Here is a 22,399-nt window from a genome sequence, read left to right as displayed (position 1 = left end):
CACTGGTCATTTCGGTATCATCTGTTTTACCATGGATACTCTATATACTAGTAATCTCCCTGGCTTTACTGCCCATGTCCGCTACACGTGGGGTAGCAGTTAAAGCACTTGTAATGCCACAAACTCGTATTCACCACATGGGGACAATGTGTTAAGCACGTGTCTGGTGTCCTCTGCCGTGATATTGCTGCAGCGGAAAACCCAACTCGCCACTCACATCCTCACTCATGGGACATAAACCTGTGAAGAGCCGACCGAGGTAGGTTTTCACCAACCCATGCTTGCCACAAAAGACGACTTTGCTTGTCGTGCGAAGTGAATAACGGGATCGGGTGGTCAGGTTGACTTAGTTGACACATGTCCTCGGTTCCCAGTTGTGCAGATTGATGCTCATGTTCTTGATCTCTGGATTGCCTGATCCAGACTCTATTGTTTACAGAGCGCCGTCATATAGATGCAATATTGCTGACTGCGGCGTAAATTAAATTCACCCATTCATGCGACATAAATGCCTCTCTCGAAATAGCAAATCAAACACGCATTTTGAAAGTGTTTATTCCGGGACAAGTCAAATTTGCATTATCAAGTCTTCTACAAATTACGTAAAATTATGTATTCACGTTCGCCGTTGACAAAAGATTTACTTGATATTCCTTATCTGCCCTTCCGCTAACAGGTAAACACTATGAATGTTTCACTGTTATTGTTGATTATTTGCCGGCTACGAATATTGTTTGTATTAAGGGGCCCAGTTGCCACCGACACTAAATGGTAGTTAAGTAATCCAAACCACAGACACCACCCAGTTAACACAGGAATAGACTGGGTTCAAAGTTTTCCAGGTGTTCGACGGGCAGACGCATTTACACTGTGCATCAATATGACCTTTAACTTGAACTAGTCTTGCCTTGTCGCTCACTTAGATCTGACTGCAAAAAGTCGACAAATATTCTAATTTCGAAGTCAGACCTTTCAGCATTTCTCTAAGTACACCACTCGACGTAACTTGACCAAACCAGGGGTGGATACAGCTTTTTGAGAAAGGAGAATGGGGGTGGGTGCACAGTTCAGTTTCACACCCTTTCTGAATCCGCCTATGCAAACACGTGATATTTGATAACAGCTCCTTGTTCCAGGGTAACTGTCTTGTAGACTAAAATATGCAGATGTATAAATACGCATATAACGATTCACTCAAAGGCAAACAATCATTGATCATAGGACCCCCAGTTCAAGTTTTAAAGACCTTAATTCCTCTCCATATCGTAGTTCAACACAGCCTCCACAAGCCCCTGAACTGTAGACAGCTCCTCGCTGCTTCTGTTGATCATAACAACCTTCTCTATCGTCTCTCTGGCAAACCCCATCTCCATCACTCGTGTCACAGTGTCACTCAGCATAAACTCTCCCATGTCTTTCATGTTCTGTTTGGGCAAAACGCCCTCATCGACGCGCATACGTTCACAAAAACCAGCTTGATTGGTTACAATTGTTGCCATGTCACGTGACGCTGTGGGTAGAGCGTTCTTGGAAGAAAGGTTACGGCTTCTGTGAAATGACGTGGTCCCGTTGCCTTCACCGAAACTGAAACAGAAACAAGATTAGGTTTGATGGCGCTCATTGTTTCCGAAAATGTGCAGATTAACAACCCACTGGAAAGATAATGAACATGTTCCATGAACTGAAGTTATAAAGTGTCAAGGTTATCCGTGTTTAAAAAAAATGTTATTCATAAAAAAAATTATATTTGTTTTTAAAACATATCTTTATATTTATATTTGCGTTTAAACATATCTTGTACGTGTTATTTTTCGAGGACGCTTTCAACATGACTGTGCACTAAGATATCATAGAAGTAAATGTAAGTTTACAGATGCTTCAGCTGGTATGTTGGTCAACACTGATATAACGTCTACATCACTGAGTCACTCTGTATAAACATACACAGGACATGCTCAAACAATAACTGAGAAGAAACCAGTCAGATACATTCACCAATTAGATTTTGTTTGATGATAAAGTGTTTTGTGCAAATAAACTTGTAAAGATATGTATTCAGTTATAAGGATGATTAAAGGCGTTCAGTTACACAGATATAAACACTAACATTATCGTTTTATCCAATCATTATATGATAATAGTATCAGTCTGTAAAAGTATTTGTAGATGATTGGAGTATAGGGACATTTTGAAGATAGCTTAGTTCAGCCTTGAATTTGTATTCTTCCTAAACGTTTCTACGACGTATTTTACACATTGACTTTAACATGTTACCTTGGTTGGTTTGATGATGTCCTCGCCTCCCCTCCATTCATCCCCGCGAAGGGACAGGTAGGAAAGTACTTCCGGTGCTCCATTTCCGGATCCTCTCCCCCGTTCCAGCAATACAGTTTACCCTGGCAGTACCCACACCGCACCCGGTCAGGTTTACTCGGAGTCGGGGCATGATAGAAGCCCGCTCTGGCCAGATCTTCGGGCAAAATCCGGGTCTTAATAGGCCAGTGTTTGAACGACGCCAGACGACTTGCTTCAGATGTGTAATCTAGAGTTGTGTACACAGACTGGGCATCAGCCTTATCAGTCGAATAGTTCTGTGTTAAAGGAGATGGTTTGGTATAAGCCTCTGTATCTGAAGGTCTGGGTCTGTAGTTTGGTGGGGCATGTGAGGGTGTGATGTACGCGCTCTCATTCACATCGAAAGTGCCACATCCGTTGTTCCAGTCTGATGCATCTCGTATTGCCGGGCTAAGTCCAGACGTTCCAGGTATCCAATGGATGGCGGATCGCCTGGCTGGAATATTGCCCACATCCTCACCCTGGATGAAACCGCAATACGGGAAATGTCTCCTATGTTCTGCCAGCGGGATATCCCCTGGTTGCCATTCCTTCAACACTCCCATGCAGAAGGCGCACTTGACACGGTCCAATTGTCCAGTGTAAAATAGTCCAACTTCTGCTAATTTTGCCGGATCCTGTGACGATGATGGCCAGTTTGCGTAAGTCATGAGTCGTCTCTCTTCCTCTCTCATCCCGTCAACCATTGCGAGCTCCGAGTTCAACCCTTCGGAATCACGTGCCGTTTCTCCCTACCTCGAACGAACTTGGTCCGTGGTCCTTCTGCCCGCGCTGTCCAGCAGACCTCGAGACGAGTCATGAAATGACCACACAATGCAGTTCCGCTCTTTATATGTCTCTCAAAAGAAATGCCCCTCTCAGGGTATTCATAACGCAAAAACACCTCGTTGTCAGTAGCCACGCCCCGTGAAGATATTCTTGGTAACGTCCCCTGGTGACATTCCCGGTAATGTCGTTATTCCCGGTAATGTCGTTATTCCCGGTAATGTCGTTATTCCCTGACCGATATTCCCTGTAACTTTCCTTTTCAGTGTTCCCAGTGCTGTGGAAAATACCGGGAAATTTCCTTTCCGGTCTTCCCGGCTCGCAATTGTGAATCCACTCTTCAAATGTTCCACTTGGTTCGTTGTAATTCAGTGGCTGAAATATGCATAAATTATTCTTAATACTTGATGCCATTAATTCATGTAATTTCAGTAAACCATCAGACATTAGGTTATGCTCTAATGGAAGAATATAACCAAGAAATATTTAAGCAATTTACTGTATTTTTCCATACCGTGGTACTATACCATACCATTCCTACCAAATAGATGACACAGTGTGTAATGTCAACTATATATCAGACCTTTCTCAGGATAACAATGAAAAGTCTTCTACGGTAGAATTTAGAGCTTTGAGCGTTAATTAAGCACCACCCATGTTCATGCTATAAGATTGTGTTTAACGCAACAAACTGGTCGTTCATGATATGGAAACCAAACACATTGTTATAATGTCGTTAACAGAACCATCTAAAGTGTTAACCCATCAACTACCAACACTGCTGCTACTTTCGGCAGTAATTTATCGACGGTCATATGGGGGCACTAAGACGTTATCAATAATCGTGTCCAAAACTATGGTCACACTGACAATGTCTGTGGTCCAACGTACGCAAAGTTCTCACAAAAACGTTCACCGTTCAATCCTAAGCCAACAGTAATGGTGACATCAGTATTTGGTGTATCCTCCCCTCGCACTGATAACTGCTGCAACCCTCTTCCTCATGCTGGAAATCTAACGCCGAATGCGCATCACTTGAATCCTCTGCCATTCCTCATGAAGAGCCTGGGCTAATTCCTGTAGAGTTTGAACAGGTGTATCCCTTACTTGAACTTGACGTCACAGACGGTCCCGTAAATGCTCAACTGTGTTGGGATCAGCGCTTCTTGCAGGCAAAGGTAGTCTGTCAACTGCATTGTACTGCAAGTACTCGATAACAGCTCTTGAACGATGGGGCCTTGCATTATCGTTCATAAATACTGGCGGACTGGCGAGGATATGGTTATCAAAATGCGGGACAACAGCAGATTCCAGTACTTCCTGTTGGTATCTCTGACCACTGAGTGTCCCATGAATGGTGATAAGATTCAGTTTACAGTCATAGGAAATACATCCCCACGCCATTGCAGAGTCATCACCAAAGGGTTCAGCTGCATGGCTCATCCGCTGTTGTTTTGCCTCATTACACCTTCTCCAAACTCGCCAACGGCCATCAGTAACACGAAAAAGAACACGGCTTTCATCGGACCAATGGATCCTGCGCCATGTCCTCAGATTGTGGTTTTGCCGTTGATTACACCACGCCAAACGTTGAGTCTCGCGTCTATCAGTGAGTAAGGGACGTTTGATTGGACGACGTGCACGGAGTCCAGCGGGCCTGAGCCTCCCTCGGATGGTGCTGGTTGAGAGACGAACACTCTCCATTGTTCTCTGAGATCTTTGGCATTGGTTATGGGCCTGCGTCTTACTAGGCGAACAAGGGAATGGTCATCACGGGGAGTGGTCTCTCTCGACCTTCCTGATCGTGGACCATCCTTGACGTAACCAGTGGCCGCATGTTTCCTTACAAGGCGACTAATGACAGCGTGATTGATATTCAATCTGGACCCAATCCTGCGACAGGACAAAACAGCTTCATGCCTACCAATAATCGGCCATCTGGTATTTTCAGAAAGCCTACGCCCCAGCATGTCCAAAAAGTTCAATTTCAGCACTGTTCACTTATTGATGTGTCGATAAGAAAGCAATGAGAATACTTCGTTTCGCCTTTTTATACCCCTCAGTCGATTGTACCATGACAGAACTTTAGCATGAAAAGTATGCATTTGAGTCAACGCGTGAATTTCGTGTTAAGTGCATGTGTACTAGTATTTAGATATAACTGGTTGATGTCTCTGCTTTGATCCCTCTTTGATACAATCGACAATTATTTTTGGTGGTGCTTATAAATGCTCATGTGTGTACGTACATACTACCCATCAGAAATGTAGACTCACTTAATGCATTTATGTATATAGGCATGGTTACATCGAAAATCATGCATCAGTTTGCTAAAAAGCATGTGCAAGTATAGTGCATGCGACCAGCTGCTTTTTGATGTAAAGTTTTGTTATGAATTTGTTGTCTTGCATCATTCATTGAATTCATTGCACCTCTTTTCAACGTTCCGAACTTGTTAGACAATGCATCAGTTCATGTGTGAGTGGTACCTTTTAACAGTGTCGACTGTTTTGAAAATCTTGTTTCAAACAGTTGGCTGAAGAAAGTGGCTACACTTACATTTCTGAAACTTTTGATGGGTAGTATATGTATGTGTTTTGTATGGGTAGTATATGTATATGTTTTGTATGGGTAGTATATGTATGTGTTTTGTATGGGTAGTATATGTATGTGTTTTGTATGGGTAGTATATGTATGTGTTTTGTATGGGTAGTATATGTATGTGTTTTGTATGGGTAGGATATGTATGTGTTTTGTATGGGTAGTATATGTATGTGTTTTGTATGGGTAGTATATGTATGTGTTTTGTATGGGTAGTATATGTATGTGTTTTGTATGGGTAGTATATGTATGTGTTTTGTATGGGTTGTATATGTATGTGTTTTGTATGGGTAGTATATATATGTGTTTTGTATGGGTAGTATATATATGTGTTTTGTATGGGTAGTATATGTATGTGTTTTGTATGGGTAGTATATATATGTGTTTTGTATGGGTAGTATATGTATGTGTTTTGTATGGGTAGTATATGTATATGTTTTGTATGGGTAGTATATGTATGTGTTTTGTATGGGTAGTATATGTATGTGTTTTGTATGGGTAGTATATGTATGTGTTTTGTATGGGTAGTATATGTATGTGTTTTGTATGGGTAGTATATGTATGTGTTTTGTATGGGTAGTATATGTATGTGTTTTGTATGGGTAGTATATGTATATGTTTTGTATGGGTAGTATATGTATGTGTTTTGTATGGGTAGTATATGTATGTGTTTTGTATGGGTAGTATATGTATGTGTTTTGTATGGGTAGTATATGTATGTGTTTTGTATGGGTAGTATATGTATGTGTTTTGTATGGGTAGTATATGTATGTGTTTTGTATGGATAGTATATGTATGTGTTTTGTATGGGTAGCATAATATGTATGTGTTTTGTATGGGTAGTATATGTATGTGTTTTGTATAGGTAGTATATATATGTGTTTTGTATGGGTAGTATATATATGTGTTTTGTATGGGTAGTATATGTATGTGTTTTGTATGGGTAGTATATGTATGTGTTTTGTATGGGTAGCATAATATGTGTGTGTTTTGTATGGGTAGTATATGTATGTGTTTTGTATGGGTAGTATATGTATGTGTTTTGTATGGGTAGTATATGTATGTGTTTTGTATGGGTAGTATATGTATGTGTTTTGTATGGGTAGTATATGTATGTGTTTTGTATGGGTAGTATATGTATGTGCTTTGTATGGGTAGTATATGTATGTGTTTTGTATGGGTAGTATATGTATGTGTTTTGTATGGGTAGTTTATGTATGTGTTTTGTATGGGTAGTATATGTATGTGTTTTGTATGGGTAGTATATGTATGTGTTTTGTATGGGTAGCATAATATGTGTGTGTTTTGTATGGGTAGTATATGTATGTGTTTTGTATGGGTAGTATATGTATGTGTTTTGTATGGGTAGTATATGTATGTGTTTTGTATGGGTAGTATATATATGTGTTTTGTATGGGTAGTATATGTATGTGTTTTGTATGGGTAGTATATGTATGTGTTTTGTATGGGTAGTATATGTATGTGCTTTGTATGGGTAGTATATGTATGTGTTTTGTATGGGTAGTATATGTATGTGTTTTGTATGGGTAGTTTATGTATGTGTTTTGTATGGGTAGTATATGTATGTGTTTTGTATGGGTAGTATATATATGTGTTTTGTATGGGTAGTATATGTATGTGTTTTGTATGGGTAGTATATGTATGTGTTTTGTATGGGTAGTATATGTATGTGTTTTGTATGGGTAGTATATGTATGTGTTTTGTATGGGTAGTATATGTATGTGTTTTGTATGGGTAGGATATGTACGTGTTTTGTATGGGTAGTATATGTATGTTTTTTGTATGGGTAGTATATGTATGTGTTTTGTATGGGTAGTATATATATGTGTTTTGTATGGGTAGTACATGTATGTGTTTTGTGTGGGTAGTATATGTATGTGTTTTGTATGGGTAGTATATGTATGTGCTTTGTATGGGTAGTATATATATGTGTTTTGTATGGGTAGTATATGTATGTGTTTTGTATGGGTAGTATATGTATGTGTTTTGTATGGGTAGTATATGTATGTGTTTTGTATGGGTAGTATATGTATGTGCTTTGTATGGGTAGTATATGTATGTGTTTTGTATGGGTAGTATATGTATGTGTTTTGTATGGGTAGTTTATGTATGTGTTTTGTATGGGTAGTATATGTATGTGTTTTGTATGGGTAGTATATGTATGTGTTTTGTATGGGTAGCATAATATGTGTGTGTTTTGTATGGGTAGTATATGTATGTGTTTTGTATGGGTAGTATATGTATGTGTTTTGTATGGGTAGTATATGTATGTGTTTTGTATGGGTAGTATATATATGTGTTTTGTATGGGTAGTATATGTATGTGTTTTGTATGGGTAGTATATGTATGTGTTTTGTATGGGTAGTATATGTATGTGCTTTGTATGGGTAGTATATGTATGTGTTTTGTATGGGTAGTATATGTATGTGTTTTGTATGGGTAGTTTATGTATGTGTTTTGTATGGGTAGTATATGTATGTGTTTTGTATGGGTAGTATATATATGTGTTTTGTATGGGTAGTATATGTATGTGTTTTGTATGGGTAGTATATGTATGTGTTTTGTATGGGTAGTATATGTATGTGTTTTGTATGGGTAGTATATGTATGTGTTTTGTATGGGTAGTATATGTATGTGTTTTGTATGGGTAGTATATGTACGTGTTTTGTATGGGTAGTATATGTATGTGTTTTGTATGGGTAGTATATGTATGTGTTTTGTATGGGTAGCATAATATGTGTGTGTTTTGTATGGGTAGTATATGTATGTGTTTTGTATGGGTAGTATATGTATGTGTTTTGTATGGGTAGTATATGTATGTGTTTTCTATGGGTAGTATATATATGTGTTTTGTATGGGTAGTATATGTATGTGTTTTTTATGGGTAGTATATGTATGTGTTTTGTATGGGTAGTATATATATGTGTTTTGTATGGGTAGTATATGTATGTGTTTTGTATGGGTAGTATATATATGTGTTTTGTATGGGTAGTATATGTATGTGTTTTGTATGGGTAGTTTATGTATGTGTTTTGTATGGGTAGTATATGTATGTGTTTTGTATGGATAGTATATGTATGTGTTTTGTATGGGTAGTATATGTATGTGTTTTGTATGGGTAGTATATGTATGTGTTTTGTATGGGTAGTATATGTATGTATTTTGTATGGGTAGTATATGTATGTGTTTTGTATGGGTAGTATATGTATATGTTTTGTATGGGTAGTATATGTATGTGTTTTGTATGGGTAGTATATGTATGTGTTTTGTATGGGTAGTATATGTATGTGTTTTGTATGGGTAGTATATATATGTGTTTTGTATGGGTAGTATGTGTATGTGTTTTGTATGGGTAGTATATGTATGTGTTTTGTATGGGTAGTATATGTATGTGTTTTGTATGGGTAGTATATATGTGTGTTTTGTATGGGTAGTATATATATGTGTTTTGTATGGGTAGTATATGTATGTGTTTTGTGTGGGTAGTATATGTATGTGTTTTGTATGGGTAGTATATGTATGTGTTTTGTATGGGTAGTATATGTATGTGTTTTGTATGGGTAGTATATATATGTGTTTTGTCTGGGTAGTATATGTATGTGTTTTGTATGGGTAGTATATGTATGTGTTTTGTATGGGTAGTATATGTATGTGTTTTGTATGGGTAGTATATGTATGTGTTTTGTATGGGTAGTATATGTATGTGTTTTGCATGGGTAGTATATGTATGTGTTTTGTATGGGTAGTATATATATGTGTTTTGTATGGGTAGTATATGTATGTGTTTTGTATGGATAGTATATGTATGTGTTTTGTATGGGTAGTATATGTTTGTGTTTTGTATGGATAGTATATGTATGTGTTTTGTATTGGTAGTATATATATGTGTTTTGTATGGGTAGTGTATGTATGTGTTTTGTTTGGGTAGTATACGTATGTGTTTTGTATGGGTAGTATATGTATGTGTTTTGTATGGGTAGTATATGTATGTGTTTTGTATGGGTAGTATATGTATGTGTTTTGTATGGGTAGTATATGTTTGTGTTTTGTATGGGTAGTATATGTATGTGTTTTGTATGGGTAGTATATGTATGTGTTTTGTATGGGTAGTATATGTATGTGTTTTGTATGGGTAGTATATATGTGTGTTTTGTATGGGTAGTATATGTATGTGTTTTGTATGGGTAGTATATATATGTGTTTTGTATGGGTAGTATATGTATGTGTTTTGTATGGGTAGTATATGTATGTGTTTTGTATGGGTAGTGTATGTATGTGTTTTGTATGGGTAGTATATATATGTGTTTTGTATGGGTAGTATGTGTATGTGTTTTGTATGGGTAGTATATGTATGTGTTTTGTATGGGTAGTATATATATGTGTTTTGTATGGGTAGTATATGTATGTGTTTTGTATGGGTAGTATATATATGTGTTTTGTATGGGTAGTATATATATGTGTTTTGTATGGGTAGTATATGTATGTGTTTTGTATGGGTAGTATATGTATGTGTTTTGTATGGGTAGTATATGTATGTGTTTTGTATGGGTAGTATATGTATGTGTTTTGTATGGGTAGTATATGTATGTGTTTTGTATGGGTAGTATATATATGTGTTTTGTATGGGTAGTATATGTATGTGTTTTGTATGGGTAGGATATGTATGTGTTTTGTATGGGTAGTATATGTATGTGTTTTGTATGGGTAGTATATGTATGTGTTTTGTATGGGTAGTATATGTATGTGTTTTGTATGGGTAGTATATGTATGTGTTTTGCATGGGTAGTATATGTATGTGTTTTGTATGGGTAGTATATATATGTGTTTTGTATGGGTAGTATATGTATGTGTTTTGTATGGATAGTATATGTATGTGTTTTGTATGGGTAGTATATGTATGTGTTTTGTGTGGATAGTATGTGTATGTGTTTTGTATTGGTAGTATATATATGTGTTTTGTATGGATGGTGTATGTATGTGTTTTGTTTGGGTAGTATATGTATGTGTTTTGTATGGGTAGTATATGTATGTGTTTTGTATGGGTAGTATATATATGTGTTTTGTATGGGTAGTATATGTATGTGTTTTGTATGGGTAGTATATGTATGTGTTTTGTATGGGTAGTATATGTATGTGTTTTGTATGGGTAGTATATGTATGTGTTTTGTATGGGTAGTATATATATGTGTTTTGTATGGGTAGTATATGTATGTGTTTTGTATGGGTAGTATATATATGTGTTTTGTATGGGTAGTATATGTATGTGTTTTGTATGGGTAGTATATGTATGTGTTTTGTATGGGTAGTGTATGTATGTGTTTTGTATGGGTAGTATATGTATGTGTTTTGTACGGGTAGTATATATATGTGTTTTGTATGGGTAGTATATATATGTGTTTTGTATGGGTAGTATATGTATGTGTTTTGTGTGGGTAGTATATGTATGTGTTTTGTATGGGTAGTATATGTATGTGTTTTGTATGGGTAGTATATGTATGTGTTTTGTATGGGTAGTATATGTATGTGTTTTGTATGGGTAGTATATGTATGTGTTTTGTATGGGTAGGATATGTATGTGTTTTGTATGGGTAGTATATGTATGTGTTTTGTATGGGTAGTATATGTATGTGTTTTGTATGGGTAGTGTATGTATGTGTTTTGTATGGGTAGTATATGTATGTGTTTTGTATGGGTAGTATATGTATGTGTTTTGTATGGGTAGTATATGTATGTGTTTTGTATGGATAGTATATGTATGTGTTTTGTATTGGTAGTATGTATATATGTGTTTTGTATGGGTAGTGTATGTATGTGTTTTGTATGGGTAGTATATGTATGTGTTTTGTATGGGTAGTATATGTATGTGTTTTGTATGGGTAGTATATGTATGTGTTTTGTATGGGTAGTATATTTATGTGTTTTGTATGGGTAGTATATGTATGTGTTTTGTATGGGTAGTATATGTATGTGTTTTGTATGGGTAGTATATATATGTGTTTTGTATGGGTAGTATATGTATGTGTTTTGTATGGGTAGTATATATATGTGTTTTGTATGGGTAGTATATGTATGTGTTTTGTATGGGTAGTATATGTATGTGTTTTGTATGGGTAGTATATGTATGTGTTTTGTATGGGTAGTATATGTATATGTTTTGTATGGGTAGTATATGTATGTGTTTTGTATGGGTAGTATATGTATGTGTTTTGTATGGGTAGTATATGTATGTGTCTTGTATGGGTAGTATATGTATGTGTTTTGTATGGGTAGTATAATATGTATGTGTTTTGTATGTTTTTGGACATGCATTAATGCATCCATTCATCCTTCCATCCATCTTATGTAGCTACTATGTGTTAGATTACTGAGAAGCGTGAAACTGTTTTGCTATTTAAATATCATCTTCAGTCTACATACACATTCTCTCAGATTTAAAACAAACCCTGCTGAATCGGATGATGACAGTACCGAGGTAACCAAGGCAAGGCATACATGAGTGCAATCGAGCACCGTTTTGTCGAACTCTGATAACTCGATATCTCTGTTGTCACGATATAACATCTCGGTCACGGCAAAATCCTTGGTAATTTATCATTATTTAAGCTCTTTTAGCTCGAAAGGCCAATCGTACTTTTTATGTGTTTCTCATCGCCGATTTCGAAAAAAAATCAGATATAGCCATAGATTATAAAATATATTTTTCATTGATTGTATAACTTATTTTATAATATGCTGGACAAAATAGGTTAAGAATATTTGCTTTTTTATGGTTGATATTTTATCAGTGCGTCTATGAGTAGATTATTCATAATTTCATGATTTACATATATATTTTTGTCCAGTATATGTCACGAGGTAGAACGTTATTTTAATAAAAGATCAAGAATGATCATGTTGATCAGGTTTTTTAATGCTTGTAGAGGAAGAGTATTTGTTTAATGGCTTGCCACTGGCTGTCGTGAGAAAACCTGTATGTTGCAACTTAACTATGCTCGATGTGACACTGGTGTGACACTGTTGCTTACCGGATATGCTGACTCCTGAGTTGTGTGGAAGGCTGTTGCCGCCATTGAAGGAAAGGACATGCACAGGACACCATAATGTGAAAAAAACCAAACAAACAAACTGTCCTATTTTGAAAGCTGAACATGTAACGTATAATATTATTTGAGACTGATGTCACAATAAGAAAATTATTTGCATCAAAATATTATTACCATCTTTCACTTTACTATTGCTTTTCGTGAAGGACAGTCTTGTTGTAGTATGTAGTTTTCCATAATAATATTACCTCTTCATACTGTCCTACACATGCTGCACAAACATGTTTGTTATTGCAAACAATAGTTTTACAAGTGGATTGCTGCGTCGCGCCGTCCATAAACATGGCCAGTTTAAAAGGACATTGGTTCACGCCCTTGATAAACATGGATAATTTACCAGTATATTACTGCTTCATGTCTTCGATAAACATGGGCAGATTAGCAGTATATAACCGTTTAACACCCTCGATAAACATGGACAGATTACCAGTATATAACTGTTTAACACCCTCGATAAACACGGACAGATTACCAGTATATAACTGTTTAACACCCTCGATAAACATGGACAGATTACCAGTATATAACTGTATCACACCCTCGATAAACATGGACAGTATATCAGTATGTTCCTTCTTCATGCCCTCGATAAACAAGGACAGTTTATGAACATATTACTAACTTACGCCCTTGATAAACAAAACCCTTGATAAGCATAGACAGTTTACCACTACTTAATTGCTTCTTGATCTCTGCCCAAAACGGAGACTATCAGAAAATTACTGCTTCATGATCTCGACAAAAAAAGACAGTTTACCATTATTGTATTACTTCATGGACAGGTCACCAGTATGTTACAGATTCATGTTCCTAGACAACCATGGACAGTTTAAAAGTACATTTGTAGACCAACATGGATATTTTTATTCATTACATGTTCAATCAGACCTTGACAAACATACCTAGCTTAATTTCTATATAATTCTTGTTTAACCAGCCGTTGAAACACCTGTAGTTTTATAGTATGTTATTGCCACGGTGCATATTATACTGTTATATGGCTTTACCAGTGAAAAACAAGTGTGTACTCTTCCCATATGTTATTATGTCAATACACACAATAATACACCCATACTAAAACCCGGTTAATACGGAATAGTCCACATAGTGCACTGCTTCATAAAATGTATCTAGTGGCCAAGATTTATTACGATAGTTACATATTTTGCTTTTCCACTTTAAAGTGAAATGATATTCGTCTTTTCTGTCGTTATTTTGAACAAATTCTCTCTGATCAGGTTCTGTGATCCGGTTCTGTGACGATGGGAACGGTATCTGGAGTGTGACATAGCGTGTCTAAATGTTATAATATATTCATATATTACGTTTGATTTGTGTCAAGATCGATCTTGGTTTTGTCCCATACTGCACGAATATCGTGACAGAAACATTTTACACTCAGGCCTCCAAGCAAGTGTTCGTCCACTCCCACTCTTCACGTTTAGGAAAGAATCCTCCATTTGATAATCAATGGTGTTGTTTTCAACCAATGAAGATCCAAATGGTAATCAATCATGACGACAGCTCACAGACACGTTTGTAGCCCGAACACTGTGTCAAATATGACAATAACATCGTTCCGAGTGGATATAGTCCACAGGACAACGTTACTGAATGATTAACTCATTTTTCGAAGAAGTGAATAATACCCGACAGAAAACACATCCTGGACCTAGTCCTAAATGAATGCCTAGTTAGTATAATTTACATTAACATTTGCTTGAACTCATGCATATGTGTATATAGATTGCAAAGCTAAGATAGAGACGGACAGAAAGTGTTAGTTACATAAGAAATATGCATGCTCAAAGATTCATCCACATAAAGAAACTGACATCCAGTCATGAATTGGCTTACGAGACACTGAACTATAAATACTAAACTGGTCGTAAAAGTACATTTTTATAACAGCTAACTATTGTTGTCTGTCTTGAAACATAATACACACACGCGCGCGCGTACGTGTATATATTTACACATATATAACCAGACATTAAAACATAATGAAACAATAAATGTATATAATAAAAACAGTAAAATGTTATTAAGTACCCAAATGTATGTAAGTTACGTCTGTGGAACATTTTGGGTATAGATTTAGCTTACAATTTAACAACTTTCACGTTTTGAGGGCCCATTACATTAATGACTAATTACATACATCATTCATGGGTATATTACTCAAACTGAGAGAGAGGGTAAATAAGCCCTATGTAAGATCAAAGTACTCGTAAAAGTCACATTCACACAAGAAATGTCATTTTCAATAAATTGTAAAGATGTTCCATAATTCTAAACCTTTCCATAATTTAGGTCAAACACTTTCTTATAGTGTTGAAATATATTTTACTCGTTACTCATTAAAAATCAGGAATTGTGCTGTACTCTGAGGAAACCTGCTTTTGATTCCACAATCAAACTGCAATATATGACTGCTAACACAGTGTAACTGCAATATATGACTGCTAACACAGTGTAACTGCAATATATGACTGCTAACACAATATGACTGCAATATATGACTCCTAACACAATATGACTGCAATATATGACTGCTAACAATGTAACTGCAATATATGACTGCTAACACAATGTAACTGCAATATATGACTGCTAACAATGTAACTGCAATATATGACTGCTAACACAGTGTAACTGCAATATATGACTGCCAACACAGTGTAACTGCAATATATGACTGCTAACACAATGTAACTGCAATATATGACTGCTAACACAATGTAACTGCAATATATGACTGCTAACAATGTAACTGCAATATATGACTGCTAACACAGTGTAACTGCAATATATGACTGCTAACACAGTGTAACTGCAATATATGACTGCTAACACAATGTAACTGCAATATATGACTGCTAACACAATGTAACTGCAATATATGACTCCTAACACAATATGAATGCAATATATGCCTGCTAACATCATATAACTGCAATATATAACTGCTAACACAATGTAACTGCAATATATGACTCCTAACACAATGTAACTGCATTATGTGATTGCTGACACCATGTAACTTCAGGATTATGGTTACCTCCTTACTTTTTGTTGAGGGAAACACCAGTATTCGTTGTGTTGAATTGGCAGTTTTCATTTCCTTTGGATACAGGCGGAAGTGTTCTACAAGGAGCTGACCACAGTATCTTTTTCGAGTGCTTTATGCATGCACCAAACCTGGGAAAATGTATGCGCGTAATCATGGCATATTACGCAACATGTTTGCTCGTAATTAAGGCACATCATCTCTCTCTCTCTCTCTCTCTCTCTCTCTCTCTCTCTCTCTCTCTCTCTCTCACACACACACACACACACACACACACACATTGGGGGCAAAAAATAAAAAAAATATTGTTTTGCCTCAGTATACATGGAACCATATGTCACGTGTTGCCACATGTATGCATAAGATCATATCATGTCAGATATATACATGAAACCAGGGCAAATCATGTCACATGTATGTTTGAAATCATGTCACATAATGTCACGTGTTTGCATGAAATAGGTCACACCATGTCACATGCTTGCATGAACCATCATACCCAATATATGCATGGAACTAGGCCACATCAAGTCACGTGTATGGAATCGTAACACATGTCACGTGCATGCATGAAATCAGGAGATACGTATGCATGAAATCAGACTACACAATACCTCGTGTATGCATGGAATAATGTTACATCATGTCACATGTCGCATGGTACTATATCAAACAGAAAATCAAGCAACAAACATGCCAGGAAATACTGCGAACATTACAGCCTGGGTAGCCTGAAAGGACACTGGACATGTTTTATCTCCTTTTCGATAGGACAACAAGATGACCCTGAAATGTTGCATTTCAAAATGAATATTATTCAATAGACGAGCATACCCCAATTGAACAAAAGGAAAAATTATACTGTTTGGTTTAAGCTTGACACGTTTTGCTATTGTTTACGCAACAATGTCCCTTCCAGGTTTCCATAACACAAGTATTACTGCTGGCACAGGTAAAACAATGTGGTATGCTCATGGTCAGTGGAACGCGCAGAGATTATATTAATAATGAAAGAGAGAACTCACCTGCACGATGTTCCAGTAGTAAGTCCACACTGTGTTTAACGCGGTGTACAAGCCAGGCCAGCTTGAGCTAAGCCTGGGGTTTCCCCAAGCTGAATGTTGACAGACCCCAGCTGGGATTTCCACAGGTGAAAGTTCACTTGCATGCATGTAACCATTGCTGCCGGTATCAATTAGTAAACATTCATGTCTAAACATCATTCAAAATGATATACCAAATACGCAAAAGAAACAACTGTACATTTAAGACACAAGGCCACGTTCCGAAAATATGTTTTTCATGACTGAAATTGGACATCAATCGAAAATACTTGATTAAAGTGCATGTTTTATACCTTCTCCCAGGATGAATGTACAATATATGTCCGTTATGCTCTGGAGTTTGTGTTGTTAAAAAGGCGGTATTACACTTGCAATATATATTTATATATTTGCACGCATGCACACACAGACACACACACACACACACACGCACGCACGCACACACACACACACACACACACATACAAGGAGGCAGTACAGTGTCACGACGCTAGGATGCATGGCAGTGATAAGTGCTGTAAATTCATTACCCTTGTAATTTGTGTGTGGAGAAGGGTATCGGGGTCAATTTAAATTATACAGAAGGATACCTTTAGTACTTTTCACCCTAACAGCAGGTCGCATATATGTCGTTTAGCTTTAACAGACAAGTAAACAACGAACTAGGTAACGCTTACAAATATATAATTCTCTCTCAACATTTTTCTCTCATTTTCGCTCGTTTTAAGATATACAGAGACAGGGAAACGCAATATTTACAGATGAAAGGTTTTATGATCTATTTTTTCATTTAACCTTGTTATAATTATGTTTGTAAGATCTATAACCAAACCTACATGAACTGAAACGCATCTTTTTGATATTTAACTGTAATGATGCTCTTGACAAAAATGTGTGCAGCTCTGAAGGTGTTGGTCCAACAAAAGCACAATCTGCCCAGAGGCTTACTTCAGTACGTCGATATTATGGACTAGCAGGTCGCAACTGCAGAGATGAGTCTATACATGTCTGCTTCAATGAACAACGCCAGGTGGCCCTGCAGATAGTGGGAAACCCAGACGGTTATTTCTGGCTGTCGGGCAGCCCCGGACTCAATCAATATCACGAGATACATTAGCCCTCCAGAATGTCGCACGTCTGAATAATGTGCTTTTATAGATATTTCTACAATGAATATTTCAAACTGTTAAGTAATTCATAATGTGTATGAAAGTCAACATAATCTATGTGATGTACATGTTGCAGAGTCAAGCTGACTAAGGAAGTGTGTTCAGTGAGAGTGCAATAAACTGTTTTAAGTTGATGAGTATCTGCAGGATGCGGCCTTAAGCACATCTAGTAAATAAGTTCTGGGTGAGGGTGCAGTAACGTGTCTTATGCACATGTTGCACTGTATGATGCAGTGTTGAAGCATGTGTAGAGAGTAAATCCTGTCTGAGCGTATAATAAACTGTGTTGAAATGTAAGCTAACCTACAAAGTACAAATGTGTTTTTTCCTCGTATAACAGTAAACCAAAATGGTACGTATAAGTGACCGTAGCCTTATTCCAAGGCTGGGCTGAATGTAAAGCCATTTGGTGTATAGTATTTCAATCCTTTAAGGAGGCAGGTCTAGATGAGCGGACAGTAAGGACGTACACCAGTCCGTCGTAGGAATATGTATATTTTATAGAAATTATCATTCAAACGTTTTAGTATTACCTTAGAGATTGTCAAAGTGTAAACGGATCCCTGAAGAGGAAACAAATGAAAGTGGCGATATGTTTAAACAGTTGTTTCGTATAACATTTTATTTATTGCTCTCCGCCATAAAAATATTGTGCATCATAGTGTTGCATAATCACTTTCATCGTCCTTCTATAAATGTTTTCCGTCCATTGTATGTTGAAAATGCTCGATTTCAATGTTGTATTGTAAAACAAAATAATAACCCCAAGGCTTAATGTATTCTATAATTGAACAGGCGGGTAATATACCCTCTCTCAAAAAAGAGAGAAACGCATAGCGAAAATGACATTTTTATGCAGCAGTGTATTGGTACGGATAAGAATTGGTACTGCTTGTTTTGTTTAAGAAACTTGGAGATCATTTGGTGTTATAAATGGGTATAAAGGACCGATCACTGTCTCTGGTTTATTTACTGTATATGGGACTTTGGGGAATGCAAAATGCCATGACTGGGCCGCACCAGTCGAAATATCGCTTTATGTTCCATTGAGGCAGGACAGTTTCAGGTTACATTTGCCCGTCGTATGAAAGTCCATCAGAGCGTGAGTTCTCGTCTCTGAGGGAGATATCACAAGCAGAACTCGATGGAATATGGGCCTAGAAGTGAACGACATTAAGTTAGTACTGCAGAGGAAGATTGTACATCCGGGTACACCGGGTATAGCGGCCAGTACCGTTAGGCAAAGACCCGGATTCAGAACAGTATCTGCTCAGACCGTCAGGAACAGTCTGCTAGAAGCAGGGTCAACAGCTACAAAACCGTACTCCGTTCTGCGTCAGTGCATCGACAACATCGTGTTCAATATTCAAACCTGAACACTGGCATCAAATCTGGCCCAGCGATGACTCACAAATATTCTTAGAACGACACGGTGTACAGACGTTCCCCCAGATTCATCAGTGACAGCGTGATGATGTGGGGAGCCAAAACATAGCTAGACTAAAAGATGCGAGTCGGTGTTGATCCAAGACAACCTGACCGCGGAACGCTACATTGATCAAATCCTTCGTCCTCACCTCCTTTCCGTTCGCAGCCGTCAAAACAGACCACAAACAGCACGTGCCATTAGACACTTCCTCCAGAATCAAAATATCAATCAATGACGGTGATATCTTATTCCTTGCCCCTCCTTTTCACGAGCTCTTATCAAACAGTGATATTGTGGCATTTCCCATGTGAAATTCCATTTGCTTTTACGTACCCATACAATATATCAAAATAAAGAGCAAATCGTAGCTTGTATTCTTATACACGTTTCCTTTTTGAGAGAGTATATTTATAATGCAATAATTTCTTGTGGTAAGCGATGTATAGCTTTCTGCAGGAGTACAGCTCTGCTAAAACCAGTTCAGCAATACGTGATAATAGTATTATCCATCTATTCACCACGGATTCTTTGTATATTTGTGAAAATTGTTATATCGTTATTCTTTGTTATAACGATTTTTAAAAATGTGTTGTTGCTACAGCTGTGTATAACCTTCTTAAAACTATTGACAGCATGAGCCTCTTACAGCCAGTGGTAGTATTGAGGTTGGTTGGGAAAACCATCCAGGGTCGAGCTGATTTGGTCTTGACTGGGAAAACCCAACTCTATCGTGGCTTCGCCAGGGAATACTTGCTCGTTGTGATTACTGCTCTCGTTCGTGTGATGCAGCTTATGTGAGATATGTGGATTGTGCTACCAAACTGGAAGTGATGGAGCGTCAACATAAATACGGACTCTGGACCTTGTTAAGGTAACAGTAACAGTAATAGTCCGATTACATAGCGCACATATCCAGGTACATTGCCTATCTCGGCGCCACGTATATCTACTGTTATCGCGTGTGCATCGGGTTTCTAGCAAAAAGTTCATATTGTAGATGTGAGTTTCTATTGACATTTTAACTGCAGATCACCTGCATATGTGATACTCCTAGGTATGTGTTGTGCCAGGGTAACTGATACATCAGGACACGTGATGTACCGAGGTAACTGATACACCAGGATATGTCATGTACCAGGGCAACTGATACACCAGTGCACGTGATGTACCTGGGGAACTGATACACCAGGATGTGTGATGTACCAGGGTAACTGATACGCTAGGACACGTGATGTATCAGGGTAACTGATACGCTAGGACACGTGATGTATCGGGGTAACTGATACTCTAGGACATGTTAGGGTAACTGATATATTAGGACACGCGATGTACCAGGCTAACTGATACACCAGTACACGTGATGTACCAGGGTGACTGATACACTCAGACATGTTATGCACCCAGGAAACTGGTATGTTCTAAGTACGTTATGGAGAAAGGCACATGGAACATTAGAGAATACAACAAACTAGGGAACATTAGTCACTTACTAATTATTAGTAGTACTGTTACGTGAACACTCGCGTATTTTATACATCAGTTCGCAAGATGGACCAGTGTGTTTGAGACACCAGGGAAAATGACATGCCTGTTCTCGTGTTTCACTGGGGTACTGGGTACTCCGCTTAACTTGGTACACCATTGAGGAGCACGATGCACAAGAGGCCGTCATGCGACAGGGTACATGAACCGCCAGGGAGGGTGGTACAGTTGGCTTAATGATCCGACCAGGTACATGATACACAAGGTACGTGATATGGCAGGGTACATGACACATCATTAGCTCGTCATGCATCTGGGTACATGATCCAACCTTGGACATATTCCATGGGACACGTGATACAGCAGAGTAATTGATACACCAGAACACATTTCACAGGGTACTTGATACACTAGGGTACATGATACAAGGGTTAAACATACATGATACCGCACGGTACTTGATTCACGAGGGCATATTTCACTAGGTACTTGATACATTGGGGTACGTGATACAAGGGTTTAATGTACATGATACAACGGGGATACCAATCTCCCATTTTCCAGTTACGCAATGACAACATACAATATCCTGATAAAGGGACATGTCTATAAGATCATCAAAGCATTTAGTATAAAATAACGAAGTGATCAAGCGGTTTTGTTTGATTTTGTTGTTTGGGGTTTTTTTTAGTTTTATTGTTTTGTTTATATTTTTGTATTTATTTTGTAATTTTACTACATTTTTTTAATTATTACTTTATTTCACTAGTTTTATGTCCGAGACTTCATCATAGCGTATTAATATAAAATGACCTCCACTGAGAACTTCACATATATCTGGTTAAAAGAGAGGGGCTTGTGTCAAATGTGATGCATGACGGCCCCTTGAGGATCACTTGCAGGTATTACCTTCTCGCGTGAGAAACGCATACGACACACCTACATGACCATAAGACATGTCGTATATTCATTACCTCAATATCCTACATTCTGATGCCAGTTTGAAATAGCCGTGAAGAAAGGTACATCAAAATATTTTACGACACACTTTTAATTAGGAAATGTAGCTTACACATACTTGTGATCTTATTGGTAAGGTCTATGTGGTCATAATTAAGACTTGAGTGAAATAGTTCCTGATATATCACGTCCAATATTGCAGTGAATCAAGGTAATTTCTTACATGGGACCCTCGTAATGTACTGTGTTGCTACGTAGCGTGTAAACCACATTATTTTAAAATCGGTCTCAAGACCAGCGTCAAAGGAGTTATATAGACACTTGTGGTTCTATTATCGTAGAGGACAGTTTGAAAGGAAAACTTTAGAAGGTGGTATTTG

At 37.4% G+C, this 22,399-nt stretch overlaps 1 protein-coding gene across 1 annotated transcript; it reads right to left on the bottom strand.

Moving 5' to 3' along the window:
- Window positions 1-541: 541 nt before the first annotated feature.
- Window positions 542-17,029, bottom strand: LOC137265500 (baculoviral IAP repeat-containing protein 2-like). The gene is made up of 3 exons (XM_067800915.1): window positions 16,941-17,029; window positions 2,275-3,495; window positions 542-1,584 (listed from the first exon to the last, which is right to left on the bottom strand). The coding sequence occupies exons 2-3, from the start codon at window positions 3,039-3,041 to the stop codon at window positions 1,248-1,250; spliced, it is 1,104 nt and encodes a 367-aa protein (XP_067657016.1). The 5' UTR covers window positions 3,042-3,495; window positions 16,941-17,029; the 3' UTR covers window positions 542-1,247.
- Window positions 17,030-22,399: the final 5,370 nt, after the last annotated feature.

Source organism: Haliotis asinina, chromosome 15, assembly GCF_037392515.1.
Source record: "Haliotis asinina isolate JCU_RB_2024 chromosome 15, JCU_Hal_asi_v2, whole genome shotgun sequence".
In the NCBI taxonomy this organism is placed as follows: Eukaryota; Metazoa; Mollusca; class Gastropoda; order Lepetellida; family Haliotidae; genus Haliotis; species Haliotis asinina.
The sequence above is the reverse complement of the archived record's forward strand: the minus strand, read 5'-3'. Positions and strand labels throughout refer to the sequence as shown.